This window comes from Callorhinchus milii, unplaced genomic scaffold, assembly GCF_018977255.1.
Source record: "Callorhinchus milii isolate IMCB2004 unplaced genomic scaffold, IMCB_Cmil_1.0 Scaffold1, whole genome shotgun sequence".
In the NCBI taxonomy this organism is placed as follows: domain Eukaryota; kingdom Metazoa; phylum Chordata; class Chondrichthyes; order Chimaeriformes; family Callorhinchidae; genus Callorhinchus; species Callorhinchus milii.
The window spans coordinates 136721411-136743123 of record NW_024704742.1 but is presented as its reverse complement, the minus strand read 5'-3'; the positions used below and the strand labels follow the sequence as shown (position 1 = coordinate 136743123).

Genomic DNA, 21713 nt, shown 5'->3' with positions numbered 1-21713 from the left:
TCGCAGATAATACTGAGACAGTCCGCAGAGGAGCTGTTAATGGATTCCAAGACAATTGACTCATGTGAAAATGATAAGTCTCAGGAATGAAGCTCGTGCTTTTTTAAAAAAGAAAAGCTTGTTTCGTGCCAAATGGGGTTCTGACAGTTATGTTTTTTTTTAAAATCACGAAAAGTGAAAAGTGATTTTGATTTCTGCTGGAAACCAAAGCGGAATGATAAGGGATCTCTGAATAGCTTCTTAAAACATCAGTTCAGGGGGCAAAACTAAAACACTGGGCCAGCTAAAAAGGCGTCCGCCTTTGCGGTAAAATCACCATTATATTCAAACCTTTAATAAAACATGTGGTTACTTATATTTAGGGGAAAAGAACAGGGAATTGAGATTGGAGTGGATATCTCTAGGAAAAGGAGGGGGGGGGGGGGAGACAAAAATAAAGCTAGCACCACAAGATGGAGAAAGAGCAGGGAATGGGATTAGAGTAGATAGCCCAGTGGGAGATTGAGCGCCAGTACAGACACGATGGGGAAAGAGCAGGCCGTGGGATTAGAGTAGAGAGCTCCAGTGGCAGAGTGAGCATCAGCACAGGATGGAGAGAAAGCAGAGAATGGGATTAGAGAGCTCTGGTAGAGAAGCGAACTCCAACATAGACATGATGGGGTAGAAAACTCCAGTGTCTATTTCTAAATCAGCGGGTTGGGTGGGCGATAGTCAGAGGGTAAAATAACTTGGCACCTCGGTTAACATAAAGTTCTATTCACTGTAACACTACAATTTAGATTCAGCCTTTCACATCAGGAGGATGCCTCAAAGGGCTTGACAAAGCTGGGTGGCCACCGGAACTGGGGGTGGGAGCCGAGTAGGGTGGGGAGGGATAAAGACAATAATTAATAATTTGGTCACTCAATCCACAACTGTTTGTGTAACTGACACTGTTGTGCACAATTGGCTGCCACGTTTCACCTCCTAAATCACACACTGAGATTAGTCTCTGGACTGCGCTTAAGGTATCTGATCTTAGCAAATAGGGAGGCTATAATTGGCTTCATGTCACCCTCCTACCATAATAATAATAATAATCCTTGCATTTGATATAGCGCTTTTCACGTCGGGAGGACATCCCAAAGCGCTTCACAGAACACGCTGTAAAGTGAATTGACTGTATATTTGTGGGCGAACGCGGCAGCCAATTGCGCACAGCAATGTCCCACAAACAGTCGTAGATTGAAAATGACCAATTTAATTATTGTTTTTAGTTTTTTTGGAGGGATTATTATTAGGCTCTGTGTGGAGTAAGGAAACTTGCCCAAGGTTTCGCCCTCTGCCTGGAATTGAACTCAGGTCTCTCGCTTGCAAAGCGAGTGCTCTAACCACTGAGCTACAGGACTCCAGGTAGCGCATACAGTGCCATTGAGACCAGGAGAATAAAGCACTCACCTACTCAAGGTTATGACTCACAGTACAGACTCCAACAGCCATTGTTAGTACTGGAGACACTCCAGTCACTCTTACCAACGACCAACAGTGTGTTGGAGTTTCAAAGTGGGAATGTCAGGAGTTTTATATCAAAGAGTGGCAATGAGCATCCATGCTGCGTTTTGGATTCTACCTTTTCGCAGGCGACAGACACCTTCATATACTCACTCACACAAGTGGACATAGTAACAATATTTAGGGATTTGAGCAATAGGCAGGGAAGTGGAATATTAATGATTTTAAAAAACTCACAGAGGCAGCACTGACACGATAATCCAAACAGCCTTCTGTGTTACAAATTTCAGAGTTTTCTTGTGCATGAGTCCAGACAGGGTAGGGACCTAATGGGTAGGGTGGACAAACAGTGGGAAGGTTGTCAGATAGTGCTATCAATGCCAAGCAAAGTGTTTTTTGCTGGTTAAACTCCCAGCGCACTCTCTGAGGTCCCCAGGCCTCTTACAAATCCCCACCTAATATCTGCAGAATGAGCTAAGCAGGGTGTGTCCAGGGAGCGAATGCGCATTCCACTTTGTAGATAAATGCACAGCAATGACCCACAGACAGCCGTGAAGTGAATGACCGACTTTAACTGGGAATTGAGACAGGAGACCGGGAGAAACTCCCTAATCTTTTCAAATAGTACCACTGGATGTTTAACGTCCCCATGAACAAGCATACAGGACCTTGGTTTAACATCTCATCCGAGGGTGGAACCTCCAAGAATGCAGAAGAAACTCCCCAGGACTGAACTGTAATAGACTTGTGAGCTCAAATTACCTGACTTGGGGCTTGAACCCAACAACAACATTTATATAGCGCCCTCCATGCCATACCGGCATCTCAGAGCGCTTCACAGTAACGGATCCCGGGGCCGAGCCAGGGGGAGGGGGGAGAAGGTGACCGATCGAAAAGAAAGGTCTTCAGCCGAGACCTGAAAAGAGGAGGTGAGGCGAAGGGAGTGAGGAAGGCAGTTCCAGAGTCTTGGGGCATAGTGGCTGAAGGCCGCCAATGGTGGAGAGGAGGATTTAGGGGACAAGGAATAGGCCAGACCCGGTGGAGCAAAAGCAACGGGCACTGTTGTGAGGAGAGAAGTCAGAGACTTAGTGGGATGCAGAGGAGTGAAGGGATTTGAAGACAAGAGTGAGGATCTTGAAGTCGATCCTCTCTGGGATAGGCAGCCAGTGGACTGGGGTAATCGGGGAGCGGAGTTTGTTGCGGGTAAGAATGCGGGCGGCACAATTTTCTGACTCAGAAGTGAGAGTGCCACCGACTCTGCTCTCTCTCTCTCTTGCTCTCTCTTTCTTTCCTCCCTCCCCCACTTTTCCAAGGTCACTATGGTATATTCCTTTTACTATTAATTGTGAATGTTAGCGGGGAACGCCTGGCCAGGGCTTGCGTTGGCTCGCCCAGATACACTGAGAGAGACAAACGCAATTATTTGTGGGCAGGGAAGGTGTACAATTTGAATCAATCATTTTTTAAAGGATAACTCAGAGATAATTATAAGTTGTAACAAAGGTCACCTATCTTTTAATGGTCAGTTTCAACATCTCAATGCCAGCTCAGTTTTGTACTGCCAGAAGAACACACAAAGACCGTCATTAATGAGAAACCTGGGAGCATCAACTGCAACCACAGGAGGCCATTTGGGCCATTTGTTGTGTGTCTGTGTGTCATCTTCCAAAAAGCTATCCACCCTAATTCCAAATGCCTACTGTTTCTCCATGGTCTCCAATGCTCTTCCTCTGCGTGTATTTGTCTACTTCTTTTATAAATGCCCCCAATCAACTCTGCTGGGTGGGAGACAGGGAAATAGGCAGGAAGTGGTCAGAAGCATAGTAAGCGCTTGGGATGTCCTCCCAAAGTGAAAGGCGCTCTATAAATGTAATTTTGGTGTTGGGGGGAGCAGAAAGGGAATAAAGAGGAGGGATTTGGAGAATTCCAGAGAGTGGGGGAAAACCGGATGAAAGCTCATTCACTGATGGTAGAACTGGATGTGTGTGTGGACACATGAAACAGGTCTGCAGGCAAACCTGACCGAGGGGTTGTGGATGTGGGGAGTAGAAATACAGGAGGAGAAAGAGACCTAGAGGTGTTAGTTGACTCATTGCTCACTCTATGAGGCAGCATTACACAAGGCACTACCAATTAATGGAATCTAGCGGTCAAATGTTCTCAGCTTTAAGACTTACTTATTTACAGATTAGATAGTTTTCTTTTAGGAATTAACATTATGGGATACAGTATAGGTAGTTTGTGACATATGTGCATGCGACCGTCAGGAAGGGGGAAGGCGAACTAGATGGACTTTGTGGTCTTTTTTCATCTAGCGTTTCTCATGTTCTTATGTTCTCTTGATGGAATCATAGGAACGGATGGGGAGGCCATTCAGCCCATCAAGTTAACAATACTTAGTTAATCAGATAAGCAAGCAGAAAAAACTGGAATAAGGAAAGCAGGAAAGCAGAGCGAATTTAAACCCTAGGTACAACTCGCCTCTAAATCCTGATCCAGTCACCAGCAGCAACAGCAACATCAAAGTCACCATCGAGATCCCCCTTGATACAAGGACCTCAGCCGCACAGTACATACAAATCCAAGAGCCAACAAAGTCATAAAGATACACTCTCTGAATGTTAAGAGGTCTACTGTGATCGTAACACTTTAACCTGGAAAATGGACATATCTGAGGGGACCTTCTAGATCAGTGGGGACCAACCTTTAGGGTCGGCCAAAAAAATAATTTTCTTGATTGAATACTTCTTGATTTATGCCATAAATCAAAAATAAATTCTATCAAGGAAAAACTTGAAAACACAAGACTGATTAAGTGTGGACTGGATGGTTGGTTTTATATAAAAGTATCAAGTGGCTTATCGCATCATCAAGACGTCTCAAAGAATTTTGATGTAAGTTGTAGTGACTTCGTATTTGTAGGTAGACGGGTCAGTCAATTTGTGTACAACAACGTTCCACAAATGGCGATGAAATGAACGATGAATATTATTTTGGGTGATAAGTATAAGTCAGACTGGTCAGATGGACTGAACAGACACCTTTCATTACTACAGACAGTCTGGGTGGAGTGACAAGTTGTGCTGAAACACTTTGTGCTGATATACCGTACAGTAATGGCCCTGGTAACTGGCACATCACTGACCACCTGTCTTGTCACTCAGGTGCAGTGGGAAACAGCCTGAAGCTGGTGGTTGGCGATTACTGGACAGTTTCTCCTGGTGTCCTGGTCAACAATCCCCCAAAATAAAATACAGCTCATTCGTTTCATGGCTGTTTGTGGGGCATTGCTGTTAGTTCGTCTACAAACACACAGTCACTCTACTTCACAGTAAATCATGGGATGTCCTTCTGATGTGAAAGGCGCTGTAGAAAATACACAGATTATTATTACAACCCTAACCTTAATCACAGCCCCCGTAGCTTGGGTACTCATCCAGCATTTGTGAAGCGCTTTAACACTCCTCCCAACATGCTATATGTTCTAAACTACATTGTACTGTATTATACAACACCTATCCTATCACTAGGTAACTGGTGCGGAGGAGGGAAGAATCACGCTCCCGACTGTACATTGCACTGACCCCGCAGGTATAATCAGGGGAAGTGAACTATGTCAATCTGATGAGACAGTAAATCCGTGGAATGAAGCTCCAGAGTATATCAATGTCAACACAACCACAATTGGAAGGTCTGCTTTCAACTCCCTGCCAGACAAATGTTAAGCTGCTTAAGACAGGTTGTGTCAATTCTCCTCTCTCTCGTCTAATGCAACAGTAAATGCCCAGGAGCTCTAACCACTGGCAAGTACATTGCAGGGACAGCAGCTAGGACACAGAACAACTCCTCCACATGGGGACAGCCCTCAACACTCTGCTAATTATCCAGTGACTATCCACTCTCCCAACACAGACCTGCTGTCCTTGGCTTGCTGTTTGCTTATGTCCATATTTCCATACGTCAATTTGTGTGTAAGCCTGGCTCAGTTGGTAGCACCCTCTCTTCTGAGTCAGAAGGTTGTGGGTTAGGACTTTGAACTCAAATAGGCTGACATTTCATTGCAATCCCGCGTTGTTGGAGGTAACAACTTGATGAGACGTTTAACCGTGCTCCAATCTGCCTGTTCATGTGGACGTTAAAGATCCCACAGCACCATTCAAAATCAGAAGGGAGATTTTGTCGGGCGTCGTCACCAACAATCCCCCAAAATAAATTTGATCACACATTTTATGGCTGTTCTGTTTGTGGGACATCACTGTCTGCAAATTGGCTACTGCGTTTTCCCGCAAAATATAATAATAATCCTTGCATTTGATATAGCGCCTTATCATGTCGTTGAGACATCTAAAGCACGTCACAGAATATATTGTAAAGTGGAGTGACTCTGAATTGTGTGGGCGAAAAAATCCACAGTCATTCCAATTTACAATACATTCTGTGCAGTACTTTGAGGTGTCCTCCTGACGTGAAAGGCACTGTATCAAACGTAACAATCATTATTTTTAATCACACCCTCCTCTGCAGCTGAAACCCTCCCTCCTCCATAGCCTCATCCCAACAAGGTAAGCAAACATGTTCGGGTGAGAGCACAGAGGAGAGCAGTGGAGAGGAGTGGGAAGGAAGCAAGTTTGACAAGGAAACAATGAAAAAGCACCAACCCTCCCTGCCTGCCTCCACCCCAGACAAATACTTCACACTATAATTATTTCAAGTGCTCCACATTTTATCCAAAGTTCCACATTCCCACGCCTGTGCTGAGCTCAGCCAGGGCAGTAGTCAGGACTATTATCAGCCCGATTGCCCCGGGTTATGTTTTGTACCTGATAGCTAAGCAGCGCCCCCTTCTTGTAAGGTGAGCACACGTGGACAGTGGCACTCACCTGTGATACCCCTCAAAGCCTAATACATTCACTGTGTCGGCTCACATGTCTAGGCTGTGCAGTGCGGATTGCATTGCCAGAGGTGCCGTTCTTCGGATGAAACCTTAAACTGAGAACCCGTCTCCTTGTTCTTAAAGATTCCAAGATTTAAAGGAAGGGGATTTTCTCCCTGTGTTTTGGTGAACAATTATTTTTGGTCAGCGGGTGTTTATGCACCCATCGACATGCTTAAGTGTATCCAAACCAAACTGAGAATTCCATGATTCCCACCTATTCATGGAAATCCCAGAGATAGGTTGCTGGAATGGAATGCGCACTCTCTCCCCGCTTCCTGCTTACCTAATTTCGGAAACTATTAGACGAAGTTTGGCAAGAGCCAAGGCTTGAGGACCCCATTTTGCATTGGCGTAACTGCTGGAGTCAAACCAGCTCAAACCGCACAGCTTGCTATTAAGAGCACTGTCTGACAAGCTTTCCTGCTGCTTGTCCAGCTAGGACCAAACTATCCGTTAGGACTTTAACAGGAGCTAAGTGGGATGACTCCCTGCCCCAAGTGACTGGTCGGCCCTTCCAGGTCCTGCCGATGAGCCAGGCTGGCTGTCATCAGCAGTGCCCTGGAATACTGCGGACCTGTCTGGCTCAGGAACCGGACTAGAGACCATCAGGGGGCTTGGTTCCCACATTCTGTTGCCAGTTCAGCTCCAAGGAGAACCCGCATACTTCCCCTCCAAGGAGGACAGTTTCTAATTGGTCTCTTGACATCCGACCAAGGTGGGCTTGAGCCTCATAGCCCGGTGGGAAACACAGCTCAGCATGAAATGCGTGAGAGCACTGCCACCATCATCCTGGTGAACTATCTGCTGATAAACTGGTTATTCACATGATGGCTATTGATCTCGGTGTGTTCAAAATGGCAGCTTCATCAACCAGCAAAAATCATGACAATACTTGACAACCTCAAAATGCTTTGAGACATTTCAGCATGATAAGGTGCTATAAAATTAAACCTCTCACACCCTCAGTTTTCCTCCCTCTCCCCCCTCTGTCTTTCGTTGTTCACCCGCTCTCTCTCTCTCTTTTAATCACTATTATCCTTGTTTCTATTCATTCAAAGCTTTTAAACAGTTTAAAAACATCTGCTCATTTTTCTGGGATCAGTGGCAAAAAGGCAGTAAAAGCTTAGTTTCACTCAGCTTAGTGTGAACTCAGCAATAATAATAATAATAATCCTTGCATTTGATAGAGCAGCTCATCACGTTTTTGAGGCGTCTCAAAGCGCTTCACAGAATACACTGTAAAGTGAACTGACTGTGTATTTTGTGGGCGCAGTGTGCCTTTAAGAAACTATGGAGAAGCTCTGCAACACTGTGGGACTGTGGGACTGTTGCAAGGAGAGGCTGAAATGTACTGATCAAACCAGCATGCTTCACTTGGCAACCGAACTGAAGCTGGTGGATAAGAGGGCTCAAGTTATCAGCTTAATGTCTCTCTGCTTTGGCAGAGAATGCTGACATTGTGCGCCTTGCCCTGCAGCAAATACAGTTCCTGTTGGCTGAACATCAAGCAGGATCATTAGTGAGACTCTGCTGTTCAGGATACGGGCAAACTGTGGGGCATTGGAAGATGATGTTATTACCATTAACCCTTAGCGGGATGGATGGATGGATTCAGATCCGAGCACCACCACTCGGTGGGTGAATGTCAGGATAAAGCTTGCGGTATTTCCTGCTTAATGAGGGAATCCCATAAGAATTCCCCTCCATCTGCTGGCACTCTATTCCGGAAGTAGATGGAGCAATGGAGCAGATTCCTAGCTTGAGAGTTGGGCAGGGAGGTGGGGTGGAGAGACATAGAGAGAGAGGGGTTTGGGGGGGATAGAGATAGAGAGAGCGACAGAGAGTGAGAGAGAGAGAGGGAAGGGAAGTTGGATGTCAATGATCACCTGCTTACATTAGTTGGCGCACGCTTTCTATTTCAGACACAAGAACATTCTTGTTGATTCATGCAGCCTGGCCAATCTTTAATCCTTCAGCTTCCCAGGCTGGTTTAAGTCAAATAACCGTTTGAAACTACTTGCATTTAGATATTTATGGAGTCCTGTTGCGTAATTTGTTCGTGCTCTCATCTCCAAAGTGAGAGGACCCAGGTTCGATTCCCAGGCAGGGTGGAACTTTAGGCAAGTTTCCTTACTGCACACACACGCCTCCGTTTACCTGGCAGTAAGTAGGAACCCGGTTGTTAATCGATTGGCGGATTGCTTTCCTGGGGCAATAATCCTTCCAAAAACAATAAAAATAATAGTAATTTGGTCACTCAATCCATGACAGTTTGTGGGACTCTGCTGTGCACAACTGGCTGCCGCGTTTCGTCCACAAAATATGCAGTCAATTCATTTTACAGTATATTTTGTAAGCCCATATGGGGCTTGAAGCCACAACCTTCTGATTCAGAGATGAGAGTGCTATGAATTGAGCCAGGCTGACCCCCTAAGAGTTATAATATTAACACCTTGGGCGGGGGTCACAGTGTAGGAGCTGAAAATGTGCAGAAACAGTCAGCCCAGAGACAGAAGTCTCCACTGATCTCACTAAAAAATTTCCATATTTACTCCAATTTTAGGTGTCGACAGTTTTGGGGGTAAAGGAATGGGTGGAGAGAAAGGGGTAGAAACAAAGAAACTTTACAGAAATTGTATATTCTAAGGTGGCACTGACTATGTCTAATTTTTTTACACTGAAACCCATTTTTTTCAGATTACCATGATCTAATAGAATGGTGGAACAGGCTCAAAGGGCTGAATGGCCAACTCCTGTCCCTAGGTTCACCATGCTCAAAATTTTCCAAACCCAATAACTCAGTTTCACTTTGAATTCTAGAGTGTGGGGGCAGAGAGGCTGAAAGCCCGGCCACCAATGGTAGGGCAGGTCGGGTGGGAGATATAGAGCAGAGCAGAGCCCACTGAATGGAGCGGGCAGGTTGGCAGGGAGTCAGCAGGTCAGAGAGGTAGGAGGGGGCAAGGCCATGGATGGCCTTGAAAGTGAGGATGAGGATCTTGAATTCGATCCCCTGAGGGATGGGGAGTCAGTGAGTTGGGCGAGGGTGGGAGTGACGGGGTCACGGAGCCTGGTGCGTGAGAGTACACGAGCTGCAGAGTTTTGGATGATCTGCTGCTTGTGAAGGGAAGAGTTGGGAAGGCTGGTGAGGAGGGAGTTTCCGTAATCGAGCCTTGATGTGACAACAGTTGTGGAACCACATTATTATTATTAATTTTTAAGGGGATTATTACCGCCGGAAAAGTGATCCGCCAATCTAACAACTGGTTCCTACTTTACTGCTACGTAAACAGAGGGAAGTGGAATAAGGAAACTTGGCCAATGTTTCGCCCTGCCTGGGAATCTAAACTCTGGAACACTCTCCCTCAATCCCTACGCCTTGATCCCTCTCTCCCCTTTTTCAAGTCCTGCCTGAAAACCTTCTTCTTCGACTGAGCTTACGGCTACCTTCCCCCTCCCACCCACCGCTCGGAGTCAGGCTCCGCCACTGTTAAGCGCTCTGAGACGCTGCTCTGCGAGGATAATAAGCGCAAGTGGTTGTTGAATCAAACTCAGGTCCTCTTGTTTTTGAGGCGGGTGCTCTAACCACTAAGCTACAGGAGCCATCGAATATTTTTTTATGAATGAACACGAAACAATGTGTTCGGCAGTGTACATGACAACAAAGCAATCCCCTTAAAAATCCCCTCCTTCTCACGTTGACTCCGCTGGTAAAGCCGAGAGCACAAAGCCCGGATGGGTTCTGTGTGTTAGGGGAGCTGTCAGACTCACTTGTTGTACAGTTTACAGTTTACTTTAGAAACATATTTGGGATTTTTGTTTACTCTTCTGCGGTAGAAGCATTCTGATGTAGGTGAAAGAGCAATAAGTAAGTAGGTTCATACAATTAAGGCTCCTTCGATTCTGCAGAGGCAGCAGGTCAGGATGTGCAAAGAGAAATTTGAGAGCAGACACCAGGAAGCATTTGTTTACCCACATGGTGATTGACTAGTTACCAGGTGGTTAAGGCCAGGGCGGGCCAACTTACAAAATGGGAGAGATGTCTCTCGATAAAGATCAGTTGTGGCCAACCTGATTGATACGCAGTCAGTCCCGTAGCGTAGTGGTTAGAGCACCCGCCTCGCAAATGAGAGTACCTGGGTTTTGTTTCCTGGGTGGGGTGAAACCTTAGGCAAGTTTCTTTACTCCACACACCTCTGTTTACCCAGCAGGAAGTAGGGACCCAGTTGTTAGTCAATTAGCGGATCGTTTTCCGGGGTAATAATCCCTCCCCCACAAAAAAATATAAATAATAATAATTTGTGAATTTGGTCACTGAATCCACCACTGTTTGTGGGACACTGCTGTGCGCAATTGGCTGCTGCGTTTCACCTACAAAATACAGTCAATTCACTTCACATTCTGTGATGCGTTTTGAGATGTCTCAACAGCATAATAAGGCGCTATATCAAATGCATGTATCATTATTATTTGAAGAGAAATTTGAGAGCAGACACCAGGAAGCATTTATTTCCACAGAGCGTGATTGACTATAGATATTTGGGGTATTTGGATAGATACTTGTGGAGGAAAAATTTGCAAGGCTATGGGGAGAGAATGGGGGATAGGGATTAATTTGGATATCTCTTTCAAAGTGCTGGCACGGGCACGATGGGTCGAATAGCCTCCTTCTGAGCTGTATAATTGTAAGATTCTACGACAAGTTACCAGGTGGTCAAGGCCATGACATTGAACTTGCTTACGAATCGGGAGGGGTGTCTCAAGAGAGAGATCAGTTGCGGACAACCTGACTAAACCACATGCAGTCTTTCTTCTCTCTCGATTCCCCCGCTTCCTTGAATGGCACGGCTGAGATCAGCTTACTCAGCACAGTCCCTCATTCGCCCCCTGACCCTTTCCACCTTATTGGCTAATACTTGACTGGCGATGCCTTTATCCGTGTGGACCACCGGGGGAGCTATACAGAGTGATTCATCCCATCAGGATACTGAATCAAATTTTTATGAATGAACAAAAATGCAAGGGCTCGACAACTTAAAGGTTGTTTTCTAACATTAAACCTGGACTTCAAAGCCTAGCCACGATTTCCCCAGGCCCCGTGGTATTACAAGGCGTCTGTGTGTGTGCACGCACAGACAAGCGGAATGCAATGTACTGGTACAAGGCAGCAGCACAACTACATAATTAAAACGTGGATAGATAACACAGCATTTGCACACTCCGGCAGTGGTCGCTATGAAACGGTCAGCTCGGCTCAGCCCTCTGCATTCTGAGGTCAGACGATTGTGGGTTCAAGCCCCACGTCAGGACTTTGAGCTCACACTCTTTGGCTGACACACACTGAAATCCATCACCATGCTTACGAGTCTCCAAACCACACTGAGTTGGAGGGAGCACTGTATTGTCGGAGGCGGATAAGTTGTTAAATTGAAGTCCCTATTCTTCAGGTGGATGTTAATGATCCCACAGCATTGTTGGAAAAGAGAAGGGCATTTCTCTTGGTAACCTGGTCAATCTGCACACATTAGTTGGTCACTGTCGTGTGAGGAACCTTGCTACTGCTTCTGACTGCAAAAACAGTCACTACACTTGACTGCAAAGCAGTGAGAGTGCAAACTGGGAGCAGGAAAAACACACAAATTAAAACAGCAACTTGCTACAATGGTGCCAAAGAAGTGTCACAGATTGAGTGATCAACATTTTTTTCAATTTGAGGTCATAGTTTAGGCTGACACACCAGTGTGGAGGCATTATTAGTTCTGGCAAGTGATTCACCAATTGACTAACAACCAAGTTCCTACTTACTGCTAGGTAAACAGAGGCATGTGGAGTAAGGAAACTGTCTGGGAATCGAACGCAGGTCCTCTTGCTTGTGAGACGAGTGCTCTAACCACTATGCTACAGGACTCCACGAGACTATGTGGCTCAATTGCTGATGTAGATCTTGAACCCACAAGCCTTCCGATTCTCTTATTATATATAGTTTCTTGAACTGAAAAGGGTGAAGGGTTTAAGCACACCTGGATTGCAAACCCACAACCTTCTGACCTTGAGCGCGGCATTAAGCCAACTGAGTTGCTCGAGGATGTCAGTGTAAGTTAGCGAGCAATATGTGAAAAAAAAACCTTCACGACATTATAGATCTGAGTACTTTTGTGTATGTTACAAAATCCGTTTTGTGCAATGCCTGGGCATGGCTGTGGGCCAGGCAGTGTGGTTAGAGGGAAAAATAGGCGCCTTCTTGTTCTTCCTCTCCATTCATACACGCCAGGAAGTCATCACATCAAAAATGCACCATTCAGCAATCATTCACACCAACTGGACAAGCTGACGTGAGCACAGCACAGCCTGGCTCTCAATGCCACCCCCAGCCCAGGCTATCAAAGTTAAAAGTATTTGGAAAAGAAATATGACTCTACGCTATTTCAGTTAGTTCCACCCCCCACCCACACACTATTCACCCCAACCACGCTCCCCCACCTCCGGCTAGACAGTGGGGGAATGTTACAGCTGTAGGTTAGTTATAACATCCTCCCCAGTGCTAGGTGGAGTTGAGGTGAATGTCCACTTCATCTGGAAGATGTTGGCCTTGACATGGGGCTCCAATCTTCTGCTTAACGTGAGCTTGACTCAATTGGTTGCACTCTCAGAGGGTCAGAACGCTGGTGTTCAATAATAATAATAATCCTTGCATTTGATATAGCGCTCTATCATGTTGTTGAGACGTCTCAAAGCTTCACAGGATATACTGTAAAGTAGGTTGATTGTATTTTGTAGGCGAAACTCAGGAGCCAATTGCGCAGAACAGAGTCTCACAAACAATTGTACATTCAGTGACCAATTTTTTTTAAGGGATTATTCCCTTAGAAAGCAATCTGCCAATCAACTAACTTACTTACTGCAAGGTAAATAGGCGTGTGGAATAAGGAAACTTGCTTAAGCGTTTGCCCTGCCTGTGAATAAACCTGGGTCCTCTCACTTACGAGGCGAATGTGCTAACCACCACGCTACAGGACTCTAAAATGCATAGATTGTTTTATTATTATGAGACATGAGTTGGGCAGGGAGTCTGCTAGCAGGATTACAGTAGTCCTGTGAACAAACTTGCCTCAACTCAAGCTTCACAAACCAATTGGATTGACTATGTATTCTGTGGGTGAAACGCGTCAGCCAATTGTGCAAAGCAGTGTTCCGCAAACAGTCTTGGATTGAGTGAATAATTTTTTTGAGGGATTATTACCCCCAGAAATCGATCCAACATTCGACTATAATCGGATTCCTACGTACTGCAAGGTAAACAGAGGCATGTGTGTGTAAGAAGGAAACCAGCCTAGCTCTGATTCTTCACCGGCAGAGGCAACACTATCTGAGTAACATTCGGAATCAATGTTTGGCTGTAATTACATCCCAGAACTCTGGCGTTCTGTGCAACCGGCTTAAAAAGCACCCTTGGGATAAAATGAAAAGGTTTTCCTAATTGCATACTAATTCAGAGAGTCTAACCACAGGGCACAATAAAAAAAACAATGACTATAATTTTCTGAACCTGGTATTAAAATATTTGGCCCGCAGTTACCAGCGATGGCGGGTGTGCAGTGCACAGCTGCTATCAGCTCCCGCCCCCCCACCCTTCCCAACAATCTCGGCAAACGCTGCAATCCTGAGCTACACAACTCCCTTCATCACAACAACAACTTTTATAAAACGCCCTTCACGAGGGGTAGTGTCCTGGAGCGCTTGACAGTGGCGGAGTCTGACACCGAGCCAGAGGGAGAGGGAGGTGACCGTAAGCACGACCAAAAAGGTCTTTGGGTTGGATTTCAAGGTGGGGAGGGAGGGAAGAGGCAAGACGGAGGGATTGAAGGGGATAGTTCCACAGTTTTGGGGTGTAGTGGCTGAAGACACGGCTGCCGATAGTTCAGTGGAAGTCACGAGGGTATTACTCACACAGTGATGTCAGGGGTGGTTAAAACTTGACACACATCATGGACCCAGAACATGCGTGACACACATAAATTGGGAACATCACCCCATCCAACCTCCCAAACAACATCAACAATATATTGTATAGTGCCCTTCATATAGGAAAGACGACCCAGGGCACTGAATTGATAGGAATAACACAATGCCCGCCATTTGGAGTGAGCAGGGCTTTTGTTCCCACTCTGGACCGGCGGGTGTTGATACGGGGCGGCTACAGATTGCTTTGGGATCTTACGTAATCGGGTAATGGAGAGTTGTCCTCAGCTCCTATGGGGTTGCTCAGTGACTGGGTGGCCTGCTCCAGTACTTTGTTGTGCTTCTTGGACAGCAAGGCAAACAGGCTGGAGAAACAAAAAGGCAACAAAAATAATAAGTATAAAAAATACAATAATTCTCGCTTTTAATATAATGCCTTTTCACGTCTTTGAGACTCCTCAAAGCGCTTCACGGAATATACTGTAATGTGAATTGACTGTATATATTGTGGGCGAAACGCGGCAGCCAATTGCGCACAGCAGTGTCCCATAAACACTCGTGGATTGAGTGACCAAATAATTTTTATTCATTGTATTTTCTTAAAAAGGATTATTATCCCTGGAAAAGCGATTCGCCAGTTGACTAACAACCAGGTTCCCATTTACTAGAGGTATATGGAGTAAGGAAACTTGACTAGGGTTTCACCCCGCCCGGGAATCGAACCCAGATCCTCTCACTTGTGAGGTGGGTACTCTAACCACTACGCTACAAGAATCCACAAATATATGTGTGTGTATATAAAAGAGCAACATAATTAAAAGAAAATCCTGCCTGTCTCACAAATTACATGGCTACACATCCAATTTTCATCTCGACCTTTACCACTGAGAATGGCAGATGTTCAGACTATATAACTGTGGAGCTACCTAAATAGCCGTTTTCCCTCCCGTTCTCCCACCACCTTCTTTCCCCAACACTTCCTCTTTTTCCCGCCCTCACCCTCTACCCCCCACTACCCCCACCATACTTATTTCTAAAGTCTGCTATTTGCAAACTGGAGCTCTCTTCTTAAATGTAGCTTTTGGAAGGCAAAATTTCAGCTTATTGCTTCTAAAGATAGTCACCAAAACACATCCAGTCTCATGCGGAGGGATGTCGGCGTAAAGCATTCCCTCTACACCCCCACCCACCACCACCACCCAGGCCTGTAAATTGGCCACTTGCTTCATGGCTGCATGTCTTATAATATAATAATAATCATCTTTGCATTTGATATAGCACCTTATCATGTCTTCTATGACGTCTCAAAGTGCTTCACAGAACATACTGTAAAGTGTAGTGACTGTACGTTTTGTGGGCGAAATGCGGCAGCCAACTAAGTCCGCACAGCATTGCTATGGTTTGCCTACAGATACACTTGACAGCGATTAACTTTGAGATGTTTCAATGTGATGAGGTGCTACAATTGAAAGCGATGAGCGAGCCAAAGACCTTGTTGATTTTTAATCCCCAGCTTTAATCATCGAGCTTGGGATTGGGATCAGGAGGGGTGGAGGACAGGGAGGGTAGTGGGTAGGAGGGTGACCAAAGGTGCATTCGAAGAGGAGGGTCTTGAGATGAGCTTTGAAGGAGTCAAGGGAGGGAGCGAGGCGAAGGGACTGTGAGATGGAATTCCAAATGGTGGGTGCAGAGAGGCTGAAGATCCGACTGTCGATGGTGGGGTGGGCCGGGGAGGAGACATAGAGCAGGCTGGCTTTACTGAGCATAGGGAGTGGACAGGTCATTATAAAGTTAGCAACTCACAGAGGCAGGGAGGCCGTGGAAGGCTTTGAAAGGTAGGACAAGGAATTTGAACGCTATCTTCTGAGGGATGGGGAGCCAGTGGAGCTGGGCTTAACGTCTCATCAGAATGACGGCATCTCCGACAATGCAACAATCTCCCCCCATACTGTACTGGAGCATCAGCAGTGAGCTGTGAACAAAACGTCCCAACTGGGTGGGTGGGGGCTGAGACTTGCAACCTTCTGGCCCAGAAGGCACAGACCGAGCCAGGCTGACAGCTGTTAGTTTCCTTAATGGAGACTTAGAGCTGCAACTTATGAAACTGAGTCAAGATTAAATTCACTCAAAAAAACAAGATTTATGGCTGCAATAAGTCAAAATGAAATTGTGAGGCTGTTATCACTGACTTACAACAGTAATACAGGAAACAGTAATAACAGCCAAGTCAGTTTTATAAAAAATATATATACTTTAAACAATGACGCTAAAATCTTTGAACTCATTCTCTCTCCTCCTCCCCATCACACACACAACGATACAATGTGCTGGCCCTCAGCCAAATAACTGCTCCGTGTTTCATTGTACAAATACAAATGCTTTGTTTCAGCCTCTCCCAGGCTATGAAAGCTCTCGCGCAGATGAGGTCATGGTATTTTGAAGGAAACGTGAGCAAGAGCAAAATGCAGAGAAATTCATAATTAACAATCGCAATTCAATTGGAATCTGTGGATTTTGGCTGGAAGCCTCATAGCCTGAAGCAGTCGCACGTTTACTGTTTATCTCTGATTCACCCTCCCCTCCTCCGTTCCCTATGCCAGTACCCTTCCACCTTAGCACAAATCCTATCGACAGGCTGTTTCAAACTGAGCATCACAGTCAAAGTACAAAATCCACCCCACCACTCACCATCTCCGCCCTCTACACCCATCCTTACCCCCCCCACTTCCCCCACTCACACCCAACCACTTATCGTCCACATCCATAGTCGGTCACCCACACACCCAACCAAACTGGGGAGTCACTGAAATGCTTAACCAGGTAAAATCACTCATTCACTTCAGAGCTGTTTGGGGGACGTCGATGTGTGCAAACTGTCTACTGCTCCACCCTCAGAATACATTCCCTGCACTTTACAGTGAATCCAGTGAAGCACTTGGAGATGTTTTGACAACATGGTAATCATATTAATAATAATCTTGCATTTAATATAGCACCTTGTCACTTTGTTGAGACGTCTCAAAGCGCTTCACAGATTATATTGCAATGTGGATTGACTGTATATTTTGTGAGCCAATCGACTAAAAACCGGGTTCCTACTTACTGCTAAGTAAACAGGCGTATGGAGTAAGGAGATTTGTCTAATATTTCGCCCTGCCCGGAATTAAACCCAGGGCTCTCGCTTGCGTGACAATTGCTCTAACCACTGAGCTCCAGGACTCCAATGTGATCCAGAGTGAGAATCGTGGCTTGGATTCTTCCCCTTTCTAGCCCAGGGACGTTGAGGGCAAACCACTGAATGTTACAGTACAGTAAAAGGCAATGGGGGTTGGGCGGGTGGGAAGGAGCAGAAATAGTTAACAGTGATTCATTGGTGACTTCTGATTAAATTAAAGCTTTTTAAAAAAACACACAAAATAAACATAAGCCTCCGTGATAAAAACAGTCAGAAATATTAGCCACTCAGGAGAATTTTTTTCCTCTGAAAGATTGGGTTCAGTTTGGCTTGGCTCGTCTCCCGCCCTGGTGTGTTTCTGCCTACACTAACTGTCTCTTGAGTAACTCGCATTTCTGGACCAAGGTTGGGTAATCAGAAAGTCTATAATAATAATAATAGTAATCCTTCCATTTGATACAGCAGCTTATTACGTCCTCAAGACATCTCAAAGCGCTTCACAGGATACAATGCAAAGCGCAGTGCACACTGTGGGTGAAATACGGCAGACAATTGTGCACAGCAGTGTCCCGCAAATTGAGTGAGTGACCAAATTCTTATTATTTTTGCAGAGTCGAGTTGGAAAGAGAAGCGAGTCACGATGCGATTCCTGACCTAACAACAGCAACGGTTTCAGATGTAAAGTTAGACCAAGTGCACAATTACTAACTGCAGCAGAGGCTGTTAGAGACGAGATAGACTAGTGACGGAGGCGGTGTGGTGGGGAGAACAGCTTGTGAGGAATGGTGGGAGGTTATATCAAATTGTACATCTATGAATTCTATCCTCTAGAACTTTCTCCCACATGCCCCACCCCCATCATCTCTGTTCCAGCTTACATCCCTGAGCTAGAAAAGGGAAAGAATCAAAGCCACGATTCTCTCTCGAAGGTCTGACGCCTAGGCGCCAGCATCAAATATGGCTTCATCCACCTTATCATGCAGGTTCCTTGCCAGCTTCAAAGATGGCCGCCCAGCCATTCCATCAACACGCCAACTACAAGGTCCACCAGAGTGAGGAGGGTAGGACGGCCAACTTTGAAGCTGCACCGTGAGGAGGAGGAGCAGGGAGAAAGTGGAGGTAGCCAACTATCACTGCCCCCCTTTAAAGAGCTGAGCTTTTGACAGATAGATCCGGAGGGAGCTGAGCCCTCTCCAGCCCCAGCCACCTGAATTCTATATCCCTGTGATGCATCCTAGGGTCATCCTTTCTCCCCATCAGCTCTGCTCAGTAAAGCTCTCCAAGACAAATAAAAATAATAGTCAATTGACTTTACAGTATATTCTGTGAAGCGCTTTGAGACGTCTAGAAGACGTGAAAACCGCTACAGCAAATGCAAGGATTATTATTATTATTATTAAAACTTTATCGTACTTAAATGCAAGTTGTTGTTGTACTGAGCAAGAAAAGAAAGAAACCATCTTTCCTGTCATGATCTCAATCAAAAGGAGGCACCTGTCACAATGCAGAGCTACCCTAGCACTGTGCTGGAGTGTCAGCTGGACAACTACGACTAATACTGCTAATAATAGTCCTTGCATTTGATATAGCACCTTATCACGTCATTGAGACGTCTCAAAGCTCTGCACAGATGTACTGTGAAGTTAATTGACTGTATATTTTGTGGGCAAAACGAATTGCGCACAGCATTGTCCCACAAGCAGTCGTGGATTGAGTGACCATATATTTTTTAAAGGGATTATTACCCCTTAACAACTATGATAATTACATTATAATGACTGGTAATAGTACAGTCGTTAAAACCACTTCCTATTGAACAGAACAAGAACGTACCAGTGGGTAATTTCAGTTTCTCACATCTCTACCCCCCACCCCATCCCAATTTCCTGTCTGTTGCAAAGAACCAAGAGCGGATGCAATCAAGACATGCTGGGTGATGGAAGAGAGATTATCAGAGGAGTCTAACTACAGACGAGGTGCTGTTTGACGCTGGCTAGAAAATCTTTGTGATGAGTTCAGGTGCTATGTTCACCTCAAAAACAAAAGGTGCCACAGATTCAGTAAAGCTGGCAAAAGAAAACAGCCCACATCCTGGCTGATTCCCCCTTTACTAAACTAGGGGGCACAGAAGTAGTGCCCTGATAACTCACATGCTGAATACACTAGGCGACCTCATTATAATGCTTCAAGCCCATATAACTGGACCCTGCTTTATAATAATCCTTGCATTTCATATAGAGCCTCATCACATCACAAGTTTCCTTACTCCACACGCCTCTGTTCAACCTAGCAGTAAGTAGGAACCCGGTTGTTAGACGATTGATGAATCGTTTTCCTGGAATAATAATCCCTTCAAATTAATTTTTTTAAAAATGGTCACTCAATCCACGAATGTTTGTGGGACACTGCTGTGTGCAATTGGCTGCAGTGTTTCGCCCACAAAATATACAGTCAACTAATTTTACAATATACTCTGTGAAGCGCATTGAGATGTCTCAATGATGTGATAAGGTGCTATGCAAAATTATCATTATCCATTCAGTCCCATTCACCTACTGTTTCCTCAATCCTCCTTTTCAGATATTTAGCTAAATCTCTCTTAAAAGCTAAAATGGATTCTGCTCCAACCACTGTTGTAGCTAGGTTATTGAAAGCCTGCTGTATCAAAGAAACTCTGCTTAGCTCTCCTCTACTAGATCTATTCTTAACAGTTTCTGTTCCAGTGAAAAGCCCCCACTTCACTACAAGTCTCTGCACAAAGATACAACCTCTCACCTCTGGCATCATCCTCAAACAACTTCACTGCATCCATCACCCTCTATCTGTTTGCTCAGAGAGAAGCAAGGAATAAGGTGTTTTTCATACGTTCTGGATCAGGTTTGGGGTCAGTAATCCCTGAGCTGCATGTGACACCAAACCCCGGGGCTGAGCCACAACTTGATACAAAACATGGAATATTCCGTTCGCCCACACCCCTAATGAGTGGAAAGATCTCTGTGAATAGGCCTGACAAGCCGTGCCAGCCAACCCGCAAACCCAGCCCCATTAAAACACTGTACACTGGAGTCGATAGAGTTTCATGGAAAACATATAAAGTGTGGTTTGAGGCTGGAACAAAATTCAGCGTTCTCACAGATCTCCTCAAGGTCGTTTGGTCCAAAGATTAAGACCTCCTTTTTCATAAAGTCTGTTTGCTTTTAGGAATCAAACACATGTAGAAGTTTACTGTAAAACCGCTGTGGTTGTGTGCGTCAGCAAAGTGACACAACTGGTGTGAGTGATTGTTTAAACACAGTGCCCATTCTACCTTCCTCACACCCAACGTTAACTGGAGGTGGTCCTTGCAGTAGATGCAAAGGGTGGGCAAAGGAGAGTAGAAAGGGCAGGGAGAATGGAGCTAAATTTGTGGAGCCTGTATAATATTGGTTAGAGCATTTGTTTGGCAAACAAGAGGACCCAGGTTTGATTCTTGGACAGAGCGAAACCTAAGCCAAGTTTCCTTAATCCGCAATGCTGTTTACCTAGCAGTGAGTAGAAACACGATTGTTAGTCGATTGGTGGATCGCTTTCTGGGGGTAATAATCTCTTAAAAAAAATTGTTCACTTGACTGTTTAGGCTGTGTGCCATTGGCTGCTGCGTTTCTCCCACAAAACATACAGTCAATTCACTTTGTGAAGCACTTTGAGACGTCTCGATGATGTGATTAGATGCTATATCAAATGCAAGGATTATTACCATTATATTTAAATGGATAGCTCTGTCAGCGAGCCGACACAGATACGATGGGCCGAATGGCTTCCTTTTGTGCTGTAAAATTCTACGATTCTAGGCTAGTTCAACACTACTTTAATCCACTCTTTGTTTATTGTCTATTTATTATTTACTGAATTAATGTCAACTGTAGCAATAGTATTTTTGTAGGTGAACACAGCAGCCAATTTGCACACAACAGGATTTCAGCCATGAAATAAATATGGAGTATTGTATTGTATTGTATGCCTGGACACCAGAAGAAACTCTTTTCTCTTTTCCCATACTGTTATGGGATATTTAACATCCACCTGACCAGGCAAGCGGGACCAAAACTTCACTGGACATTTTAGACTGTGAGCTCAAATCCTAATGTAGGGTTGAATCCAGAACCATAACAAATA

General features: G+C 45.2%; 1 protein-coding gene across 1 annotated transcript in view; it reads right to left on the bottom strand.

Annotated features, from left to right (window-relative positions):
• Nucleotides 1-21713, bottom strand: part of dym (dymeclin) — a 157312-nt gene that overhangs the window by 40354 nt on the left and 95245 nt on the right. The window contains exon 13 of the mRNA XM_042336031.1: nt 14643-14748. Coding sequence (XP_042191965.1) covers nt 14643-14748 — 106 coding nt within the window. The remainder of the gene's footprint in view (nt 1-14642; nt 14749-21713) is intronic.